The sequence below is a fragment of the Coturnix japonica genome, chromosome 2, assembly GCF_001577835.2.
Source record: "Coturnix japonica isolate 7356 chromosome 2, Coturnix japonica 2.1, whole genome shotgun sequence".
NCBI lineage: Eukaryota > Metazoa > Chordata > Aves > Galliformes > Phasianidae > Coturnix > Coturnix japonica.
In genome coordinates, this window is record NC_029517.1 from 17438767 (window position 1) to 17451081 (window position 12315).

At 38.4% G+C, this 12315-nt stretch overlaps 1 protein-coding gene across 10 annotated transcripts in view; it reads right to left on the reverse strand.

The window, feature by feature from the left end:
- CACNB2 (calcium voltage-gated channel auxiliary subunit beta 2) overlaps positions 1–12315 on the reverse strand; it is a 223183-nt gene that overhangs the window by 63246 nt on the left and 147622 nt on the right. For 9 of the 10 annotated variants that reach the window (XM_015853452.2, XM_015853450.2, XM_015853453.2 and 6 more), the window contains one exon: positions 11927–12046. In XM_015853452.2, coding sequence (XP_015708938.1) covers positions 11927–12046 — 120 coding nt within the window. Of the gene's footprint in view, positions 1–7116; positions 7139–11926; positions 12047–12315 lie in introns of those variants that run through there. The other variant, XM_032443076.1, reaches the window with a different exon arrangement.

The window sequence follows — 12315 nt, forward strand, 5'->3', positions numbered from 1 at the left end:
AAATGACTGTGTGACCACAATGCTGAATTAGATTTATATTCTTTGAACAAGATTAATTTGCTTTCTTAAATCTTGAATAGCTGCTTAATTTACTAGTTAAATTCAAATCGTATGTTCTGAACTGCACCAACGCGTTATCTTCTATTCCTGTTCAATGTTATTCCACTGAAAAAGAACATCAACAGATTTCAGTAATTTGATAAGACACACCTCCCCCTTTTATCTCCTCCAAACTTTTAGCTTGTTAGAAAATGTGTCAAATAACTTAAAGAAAGAATGAACGTCAGGACATTGAAAGTAGACAACTTGTTTCTATAAGCACACTAAATGGATAATACTCTATTTTAATGCAAGTGTAATGCTGTTTTTTTTTTCTTCTCTCTTTTTTATTTATTTTTTTAATTAAAAGATAGAAGAAATAAGCAAGGGAGACAAATTGATGAGTTTACTACGAAGAGAGTCCAGCCTACTTCTCCCATATTTCAGATAAACACTAACATTTTTCTTAGCCATCAGTGTGAAGAGGGCTCAGCAAACTGATCTTTCTCCAGCTGTACAAATGTTTATCACTTAACTTATTTTGGTTCTACTTAAAGCATTCAAAACAAAAATACTTATTTCAACGAGAAAGAAAAGATTTGTTTGTGTATTTTGTCATGGAGGCTCTTGAGTTAGTTCCCATTTACAGAAAATCATGAAAAGAAGTGAGTTTTTTTAATGAAAATCAAGATTCAGAATAGCATTTTTACGACACCTAGAGCTCAATGCTATGGTTATAAGACAGGTAAACAATATAAGTACACAATACCATAGCAATAGTGTCACTGAACTTTATGAGTGCCTAAATGATTCATCTTCCTAAACAATATACTTGTTGCAGCATCTCAGAGAAAATGATATAAAGCTTGAATTTACTTTGCTCTGAATACATGCTCATGAGATGGGACAGTATCAGAAGGGCATTAATTATCACTTTTGAGAAAGAGAACTTTTCAATGTCCCCAAATAATGTCTACTACTAAATGCTCAGAAAAACTTTTGAGAATAAGAGACAGTTACGGCATATTTAACAGCTTTTTATCTCTGCAATTCCAGGCTCTTATAAAGGAGTTTGCCATAGTAGGCATGGTTTATTACATCTAATATTTTTTTTTTCTTTCTGATAAAAGAACACTGTTGAGAGAGCTTCAAGTCAGGATTAATACATACTGGGAGAATCTGTAGGAAGTCATGTACAAGGACAGCTATTAACTGTGCCTAGAATTAATGATCATGGCTTCAAGAACCTAATCATGAATAAAACACAGAAAAAAATATCAGTCTCTCTGCAGTGACATGAAAGCTGTGTGTAGAATGTAATGGATGTTTTATCTTCCAACTGCTGAATCATACTTGTCTGGGTTTCTGCCTTCAGCAGTAGAAGAGTGCAAGATCTTACTCCAGACAGAAAAAGATAAAGGATTTCTAGATGAAAAACATACACTTCAATCTTGCTGTCTGGAGCTTTCAGTCTCCACCAAACCCCCATATCACAGCACACTACTGCCTATAAGGTAGCACCACAGTCCACTGACCATCACTGTGGTCTACTGACAAAGATAAGAAATAATTAGTGAAACAATTAACAGAGAAGCTACAGATGAAAGTTTCTTGAACAAATATTTTGGATTCAAAGCCAATGTCACTAAACACACTGTCAGAGATACACAGCATCTTGGTCTCAGTTGGGACAGAATTGTTTTCTTCAGATGTCTGGTATGATGCTATGTTTAGTTCTAGGAGAAAAATAGTGTGGATAACACACCAATGCTCATAGTTGCCTGTTAAGCAGAGAGAGCCAAGGCAATTTGCAGGAAAGGGCTCAAATAGCTAGAAGGGAATAGAATTAGGATGGCTGATTTAAAACAGCCAAAAGGATATTCCATACCATGACATCAGCTGGAAGGAGTTTTGAAGCAGGTGGGAATTCTTCTGGCTCTAAGGGCTTAACATCATTTTTCTCCTAGAACCAAAACACAGCATCATACCAGACATGTGAAGAAAACAATTCTGTCCCAACTGAAACTGAGACACACAGCACAGTGTGCAGAGTGCAAAATAAAACTGAGTATCTCAAGCCTGAACAGTACTCAAGACTGTCAATGCTCAACTCCCTGCACTTCCTTTTTCCTACCATGTTTTCAACTGAATCGCAGAACAAGGACGTAAGAATCAGTCTCCTTTTTATCTATTTCTTTCCAAACCCATTTCACCCCGTTTGCCTTCTCCCTGCCCTCAGGCCTGCATCTTAATCACAAGCTTTCCAGAGAAATTAAAACTTGCCCTGAAGATTTCACCCAGCACTGAGCCTAATGCCAAGATGAGCTATTGCTCTGGAAGACTGAATAGCAAAGAAACTATGTTATGCTGATCTGGCAATTTTAGATTCAGAAGAGTTTAAAAGTAGAGGAGGGGAATCTGTTCCTCCAAGTTCACACCTACACAATGGACAGCTCCTCAGCATTGCTCTTGGAATGTACTGAACTTGTTCATCAGGTCCTCAGCCATCCCAGTCCCCAGGTCACCCCCACCAGAGCTGGGAGAGGCACTGGGCACACTCCTCATCCTCCTGTTGGGACGCCAAATATCATGGCCTCATTCCTGCAGCTGACAGCTTGAACAACAGGAAAGACAGTACAAGGCAAGAAGCAGCCACATATATTCAAGTCCACTGAGCATACCACATCATCCACAGTGCCTGGATTGTCAGGAAACACCAGGGGAGAAAATAAAGTATGCACTTTCATGCATGAGTCACTCAGCTGTCTGCAAGAAAGAGAGTAAGGAGACAAAACAACAAAATAAATAAATAAAACCCAAACAACCCAACTATGCTAAATGTTTTAAGTTTCCTTACAGCACTTCTGGGATGGCTAATTTCAACTGAAATTTGACTATTATCTAACGTCAGAAATGTATCTCCCTCTTCAATTACTGCTATTTATTACTGATGATTACTGAAAGCAACGTATACAGCTGTCTCGGGATGGCCAGTACTCAGCATTTCTTCTAATTTTTATTTCAGTCAGGAAGCAACTCTCTCATGACAAACAGAGGTGACCTAAAGATAGCAGAACAAGTTCTTTCTGCTCATCTATTTCATTTCAAGTGAACTATAAGAAGCCAACAACATTTTAAAACTCAATTTTCAAATAATTGGTTGAATGGATGGAGTCAAAAAACAGCAAGTGCATCTCTTCTCTTACTTCAACATTCTGACATCTCTAGTCAAAATAATCAAAGCAGCTGCAGTTTGAGCCTTCATCTTCCCTTTCAAGATATGTTTTTTCTCCCTTCAGTCACTGAAACAAGGACAGTTTGCAGATAAATAGCACAAGAAGATTTGCAGCATTAAACCCCAAACATGGTGGATCCCCACTTTCCATAACTGTCAAATGCAGATCTGTTCAAAATACTGAGAACAAGGTTGAAGTTTTCAAACTGTTCTTTGAATTCCAAATATAATATAAAACAAAACACAATGAAAATAAGTATCTGATAAGATTTCCAAAATAAAAGACAGTAAAAGAAAGTAAAAGACAGTCTTGTTGATACATATTTTAGTCATATCTTTGTCACCAGTGTACTATTGCATTTTTCCAGGAATAAAAAAAGAACAGTTTTTGCTCACGTAAGACAAAAGGGTTTAAGATGTTAGCAGAGAATGAGAATTTTCAAGAGTTAGAAAGAAGAAAGAAGGGAGTTTCATTTCTAAGAATCATAAACTAAAGAGAAATTCACATTTTCATGACAACTCCTGGTGGCAACCAAAAGGACAAATATAATATGACAATTTCATGATGATAGAATTGCCCAAATATAGACAGGTTGTAAACCACAGAGTACAGATAGATACATTAAACAAGAGGAAAAACGGGAGAAACTATAGGATTCTCTCCAGCAATAGCAGCAACATCTAAGTTGTTCGCACAGCTGAACTCTGATTTAAAGCTGGTAGCCTTTGTTTATGTGATGTTATCAATAAACTTTGACTTAAATAAATAAATAAATAAGTAATCCTGTGTGAAATAACAACCATCATCTTCATTTAGCAAGGAGGAGAAGGCTATTTGAAAATAAAATGCAACAAGTGATATTTCAGTGGTCACTATCAGCTAAAGTTAGAGAATATCACCCATTTGTTTAAGATTTCATATCAGATTAATTAAAAGTATTGATTGCCAGGTGCTTTTGAAATTCCAGATGAAAATGTCAGCTTGGGTTAGAGGTACAAAGAAAAGGTTCTGTGGTTTCCATAGACCCCACAGGCAAATTTAAGGGGAAGTTCATGCAACAGTGTTGTTTTTGCTCTAGTGCATGCCCTGGTTTAACACAGCACATAGGAAAAAAAGACACCAGAAAAAACAACAAACCTTCACTGGAGCCCTCTCTGAATCTTAAAATGTTTTTAATGCATTTCTGCCATATGAATAATGCAGAAATCATACACTGTTCATAGTTCAAGCTGAGTTTTTCCACTTTAAACATTCATAACATGAGAACACAGAGTATTCCTGAGTAAACTCAGGTATCACCAGTTTACTTTGGGGTTTTGGTTTCTTGGCTTTATACAGTCAATGACTAGTTTCTGTGAGTAAGGTTTCCTAAGGAAACATTTTTTTATTAGCACTGATGTCAGTCTACATTTGTACTGTACAACCACCTTCTTGCATAACAACACACATCACTCAGGTGTCATATCTAACAGCAATTAGTTCCTGAAGTATCTGGAAAACACCCACTTAGGTACAACAGGAGAGAATACAGGCTAGATGGGACAACGGAATTGCTTTCTCCAAGCTGCTGCACCACATCAGGCCCAGTGGTGGCAGCTGGGACACCTCTGCATGGTGACCCATTGTTGGCTGTGCTTATTCCATCTCACGTCAGCTTCCATAAATCCCATGGAAGCTTTGATCACAGGTTTACTTAGTTTTCCAATAAACACTTTTACTTCCTCAGAAGGCTACCCCTTAGTATAACAGTTTCCTTGTGTATAAAATAAATACTTTACATAATATTGTAGAGCATAAATAGCAAGTTCAAGTCACCAATTCAGTTTACCTAACACATGCAAACATACATGTGGCAGACAATTTAAAACTTATACTTTGCTGAACCCAAGAAAAACTAAGAGCCCTAATGCTTCTACAAGCTCCTACTAGTAATGCCTATCTTGAGCACATTTCACACAAATATATTTAATTTAGAAAAATAAAAGATTTCTGAAAACAGAAAGTACAAAAAGAAATCTCCAAGCTGATTCTACATTAAACTGGAATTGAAGTGTGAGATGTACGTCAAGCATTTAAAATAAAGAGATGAAAATTAATTACTTCAGGGACAACTTACATGTCACATTAAAAAAGAAAACAACAAAACACACATGCACAAAAGTCACCTTTACATTAAAGTGACTACAAACAATTTAGTAACTTTCAGAAATTGCTTTCTGAAATCAGATTTGTCTTCAAAGTAAAAATACATATGTTAACCCTTTAAAAGAGCCCATGGCACTGAGATGGCTGGACCAACTGCTGAGAAAAGTCATGTTCTGCATTATGGCATGTTATCTCAGATGGTGGAAACAGTAAATCAGACTCTAATGTAAACCTCAAGAAAGTTAACAAACTGGGTAACATATACCTTAACTGGAAATTAGTTTGCTTAGAACCACCAGCAACACCTAACTACATCTATATCAGCCAAAGTGCTCAACTTTATGCCAGCCTGAACAACATCAAAATGTGTTTCTTAATTCCTCCTTCCCCACACTACATCACACACATTCCCCCTCCACTAGTCACAAAGAGCATCCCCAAATCCACCCCTCACCCTCTCCTGTGACTCCCACAACCTGCACAGCCTTTGCTGACCCCCACAGCAGCACCTGCCCCATAGATCTGACCCACATCTGCCCCACAGCAGCTCCTGCCCCAACACCAGGGCTTACAGATCACAGCTGCTTGTGGCACACTGAGGGTTGGCTGGGCTGAGCATCCATACTCAGCAGCTCAGCTCAGCAGCCACAGGTAGGAGGCAGCAAGTGCTTATCACCACCTACAACCTGCAAGAAACAGGAGCATCACCCTTCGGGAACCTCCGCAATGACAGCCATGCAGCAATGCTGACAGGTAGCAGATGGTGTCTGCCACAGAATCCAGAGGGAGATTCAGGAGGAAGCAAATGTCCGGATGAGGATTTGAGATGTCTGCAGGTGTTTGTACCTGCAACACTAACACTGGTTAAAATATTTCTACTAAAGAGCTGGTTCAGTTTTGCATTCAAGAAGAAACATTTGTATGACTGCCTTTTCTAATCTCTGGATTTTCCCCACATAATTCTGTTTCTCAGAGACAGTATCTCTTTCTGTAGATTATTTGAAGACCATCAGAATACTGAAGGCTCTCTCTCTTAAGTTAGGCATCTAAATACAGGCTGCGTTAATTACCCTCCCAGAATGTTTTCCCCCATTCAGTTCCATATAGTAAAAAGGAAAGGATACTCATGAAACAGATTTGATCATTCTAATCCCTATGAATGGGAGCTTACATTTTTCTGGGGCTGTACTGCTTTTGGTGCACTTGATTCCATGTAACATGAGACCCCACTGGAAGAAACAATTCCAGTCCCCAAACAATGCAGCTAGAGAGAATGGATAAAATGTTCAGGGACACGACCCCCATTATGACAGACACTAACTTAGAACAAGCATATACACTAAAGCAGAAGAATAAATATACGTTATCATGAATACAGACAAAAATAAAACTGCAGGTCCCAGACAGAAGTGTAAAGCAGTGCTATATGCCCCAGTGTTACAATCCTAAGAAAAGGCAGAAGAAATAAATGAAGGAAATGAAGAAAGGAGTATCTGCAGCCCAATTCGAGCAGACCCAGATTTGCAACTGTGCTTTTAGATCAACAACTCATTTGTTCCCAGCTAGACCACTGTGTCAGCACCCATGTAATCCCAGCAACTCTGATATGCAACATTAGCTATCTAAATGATAACAGGCAATGAAGTATTCTAAAACAAAAGGGCAAATGAGAAGAAATCAATGAAAAAAATCTTACCATACACAACAGCTGACACAAAGCTCTACCCTATGTTCCTATGGCTTTGAAAGCTGTTCAGCACCACCGCACTCTTGCAACAGAGAATGGAAAGGGTCTCTGTGATGCAACATGCTGACATAACAAAGGGACATACATCAAAATGATGGGCACTTCTCGCCTGCCAGAAGTGCTACCACGGCTTAAATAGACATACCTTAACAAGCTTTGCAGCTGCCTGCTAGCAGTGTGGGGTCATTCAGGGGCTGTGAAACCTGTCTGAGAGTGAATAAATACTTAAATAACTAGTCTTGGCATGCTGCACTGGATAATTACATCTGACAATCTTTTCCATGCCTTCAGCCTTGCAGGGATATGTAGGCCTTATCCTAACCTACTAGATATTTCAAAGGAGCAGTCTCCAGTCCATACATGGGGCAACACATTACACTTTAAAAATTGCCCTATTACTCACAGTCACAAGCCATCACCACTACAACAGCAGATATCAAAAAACCAGCACATATCAGCTTAAATCATTGCTCTGTATTTTTGCTTAAGAGCTAGACAAGGGATGGCCATCAAAATTTTAGGTTCACAGTCCTAGTGTAAAAAAGATAAATTTAAGTTTTAAATCAGGATTATAGATACTTGAAGTTTCAATAAACTCATAAAAGAATGTTGACAGGAGAGTGGTAGGTGGCTTGCAAACAAAGCAAAGCTGAGAGGAACTGAAATTTCCTATTCTGGACCCAATTACTGACTTCTGAAAGGCCACAATCTGACTTTGAGAGCCATTTAAGAAGTATCAGGAGCAAAGGATGTTGAGAACATTCCTTAACAAAGCACACAGAGTATCAGGCTGTCCCTTGGTTTCAAGTGAGAAACAGAGCATGGTTTATTAGCTGGTTTATTAGCTAGGCATTGTATAAGAGATTACCAAAATCAATTACTTTATTTGCTAAATTGCTGCAAATACATTATAGAAGAGCTCTAGAATCATAAAAGAAATATATATATATATAAAATATAATAATAAATCTAAAAATATGAAAAGACCAAAAAAGAACAAAATTGCTTTAGCTGTGAGATTTACAGCTTACCTGAATAACTGCATCTCAGACAAAAAACAACGCATTGGAGAAAGCTCAAATATGCTGTAATGTATTTGATTTCACTGGCATGCAAAGGGCCAAAAAAACCCAACCAAACAACAACAACTAGCCCACAAGACCAAAGCCACCTTTCTTATACATAAACATTAGTTTCTTTAGCGCTGCATTTTAAGATCTCACTAACATTCATACGTCACAGTTCTTTGACCCCATCTCTACCTCTGAGTGCAATATTTTATGGGATAATTAAGCACTTCCTAGGAACTCACAGAAAGGTCTTTCTTTTTAATCACCAACTCTCAAAGCTTAAAACCATGCAGAAATGACACATTTTGAAAATACGAATACTGAAAGTAATGTGCCACTGAAACTATTTATTTATTGCCTTATAAATGAGTATACAAATTGCCTGAGATACAAATTGCCTGTATACAAATTGCCTGAGATTTCTGTCTTTATATAAATGTAAAATTGAGAAAGAATAGACCTGGGCATCATTTGGATACCCTCATCAGCCACAGTGAAGGTCCTCTTTAACAGAGTCCTCCCATTACGGGCTATGAAGAGGATCCCCAGGAAATTCTCAGTGCTTTCAACACAAAAAATCCACCTTTCAGTGTTTGCACTGTAAAAGCACTCAAACCAAGACATTATTATTATAATAATAATTATTATTTAAATCTGCAGGCTTAACAGCTTCATTTGAAGTTCTGTTTCCCCCGGGAATAGCTGCTGGCCCTCAGGTACCCACATCTGTTGCCTCTTTGCTTTCTATCCCTGCACGACTCCATAGATGCGCCCTGGCCCTGCTTCCTTACAGTAAATCACATGCCAAAGTGAGTCAGCAAAATCTGCTTAACCATTTTCTAGCGAAGTGATGCTTTTAAAAAACAAGTGGCCAGAATGAGTATTTTCTTACTATCTCTTCTGTTCTTATTTCACTCTACCGGTTGCATATGGGATATGCCATTAGAATCAATAAAAATCCAAAATTAAAAACCTTATAAATCATCCTAACAATCTGTCATTGTGTGATTTACCGATATAGCTTCTCTCTACAGTCTGGGTGTTTTTCTTAGCTGTAAGGAAGGAAAATGGATGTCATTAAAATTGTTTTCACTGACTGCATGACACAGTTCAACAGGTTTTTGCATTTTTTTTTTAAATCTACACTTAATTCACTATCATTTTCCCTCAATGCTGCATTATTCATGTATGTCACCCTTTTCTAATTCCTATGACAAACAGAACCCCAACGACTTGATTCAGGATCAACATTTCCATTTGCAGCACTGAAAGGTGCAAAGTTAAAGAGGCTGCATCAGCACTGCCTGGTGCCGGTGCTGGAGCAGCAGCTGTGCAGTGAGCAGCAGCCTGCGGGAAGAGGTCAGGGCACAGAGAGTCAGCAACACGGGCAGGAGTTGCTGCCTCACTGCCTGCTATGTGGCAGACAGGGGAGGAACTTGAATTGCCAACAAAGAGAGACAGGAAAGCACACTCTATATTACTTCAGATCTCCTGGGTCACGTTTATGTTTTGTCTTTTTTAATTGCTTTTAATTATTTCAAATGCAAGTGACAAATACGTACAGTATTTAAATATTACTCCACCCTAAATTCTGTACTACTATACTCACTAAATAAAATGATTTCCACACATTACAGCCTGATCTGCTTTTGAACATTTGGATCAAGAAACAAAACTGCTCATGTAGTTCCAGCTTTAACCTGTTTTAAAGCACATGAGTTTTAAATAATTCATGTTGTATTTCTGTACAACTGGAATTACCCATTGTTCCAGCAGGCTGATTTTGGCAGTTGCCTTTGCTACTTTGACTGATCACAAGTTGTCTTATAGTCTCAGATGGTGTCAGACCTAGAGACTGTATCTTATGCCAGCTGGAGTGAAAACATTGATTTAAAGTATAGAAAGACAGTTTAAAAACGGGGTTTGATAGCATTTTCTCTATGCGCTATAATGGCAGCTGTGCTAGAGGTCATGAATATTACATAAGGGCTGTCCATGCATTCAAGCCAGCATCAGCAAGCCAAATTCCCATAGCAACACTAGCATAGATTTACTCATCACTAGGAGATGCATCAGTTCAGCAGTAAGTGCAGTAGTGCTACCCTGATTAGTCTGCAAGATATTATTACTGCAACTCTTCATTTTAAAGATTGTGCATTTACAGATAAAATTCAACACTTCACCTGAATTTCAGAGCAGTCTTTATCATCTTTCCTAACAGAGGAGAAAATATTCAGCTAACAAAAAGCGACACTGATAAAACTGAAACTCCTGATTATGATCAGCACCAGCTCTAAGATACAAGGGGAAAGGGAAAAAACAGGCTGCTTCTAGGGCACCTCTACTGTACTTATCCTACAGCAGAGCAGCAGCACTCAACTTCAAAGAAGTGTTCAGTGTCTCCTGAGGTTGGCAAGTTCCAACAGCTCATCAAAAAGCTGCATTAGGAGCTGTTATTAAATATAGGTCAACAGTTATGTTTTGCAAAAAAAAAAAAAAAAAACAAACACAAAAACAACAGCCTTAGCTTTCCTGTTCAGGTTTCCTGGCCTGAAGAAACCCTCTATTTGTGCATGACATTGCTATATTGTTTACGGAGATGTCCCTCGCTACATGATCAGATGAATACCTCAGTGAGCTGGACTCCTGAATTTATGAAGAACTCTCATAAAACAGGTGGGATAAATGAGCAAAGCTGGCAGAGAAAAGGAAACAGAACGGGAGGTAGATCAGAGATAATGAAATAAAAACCAAGGCAAAATGGAGGAAAGGAGCAAGAGAGAAACACGGAGATTGCAGGAAAAGGTAGAGCTCAGTGTCTGTGTAGCATATTTCAATATATATGAAATGGTACTGAAGAATAGCTCTTAGAAAACAGTTGTATGCCAAGATCTGGCAGACAGCAAAGAATGAAAATGAAGCAAGGAAAAAAAAATGAAGTGATAAATGAAAGATAACGAACAAGATAAACTTGATTTTTACAGAGGCGATAGTATTTAAAGATGCAGCACGGATAAAAGAAAAACAAGCAAATACTCTTTCACTGCATTACTGTTAAAAGCCTCACAGTCCTAAATAAACACAAAGGAAGAACTTGAAGCTCATCTGGTATTTCCATACTAGTCTGTCACTGTATGCCAACAGCATAAAGTTATAAGCAGAGGTCTTAACAAGTCCTAGAGCACACTACTCACAGGATCAACTAACACTTAAGGGGTAAAGAAAGCCAATGAAGTCTCCAGGAAAAAGAGACCTTTCCAGGAGATTTCATTACCATATGACTTGTAGGGACTGATCCTTCGTTAAAGGGAGGTGAATAGAACATCCGAGGGCCAATTTCTAGAAGTTTTAAGTGCCATAGGGATCCACAGGCAAACATTTACAAGCCTCCTCAGTAAGAACTCTAAGGTTTGACCATATGTACTGCAAATTAATAGGTACATCCAATACAAGGAAAAAGTATATTCATATTATTCTTAAATACACAAGCAAATTGAGTGCTTTTCATGGAAGATTCTGATTTTTTCCTAAAAAGTAAAATTTCTACTGTTGTATGGAAAAAAGAAACTTTATAAGATATCCAATGGTGCACGCTCACATATTCAAAACATTAGTACCAGTAACAGGTAAGATGACAGACTTTTAAAGCGGAGCATTTAATGGACCTGTGATGAGAAATAGCCCCTTACCTTTGCTTTTTCCAACTGTGCCTGGGCCTGTCGCTCTGCCTCTCTCCGCACTGCTTCCCTGTCTTCTTCCAGAGATACATCGGAGTCAGATGGACGGCTGGTGTAGGAGTCCGCCGAGCCCTGCACAAAGAAAGGAAAAATGCATCACAGGTTATTCTGGAACCCCCCCTCAAAAAAAAAAAACCAACAAAGCCGAAGTGCTTATACACCTTGTCCTTCCTCTTACATCTGTATCCCTGAAAAGAGAGCTACTGCCAAAAAGGGAATGACGTTTAGTGAAATTTATCTAAATAGGCGTTTTCCTCGGTAGAACCTCCAGAGTACAGGTGTCTTTGCTTGTGTTGCATTTCCTGCACTATCCCTCTGTGCTGATCTGAATGCATTTTAGT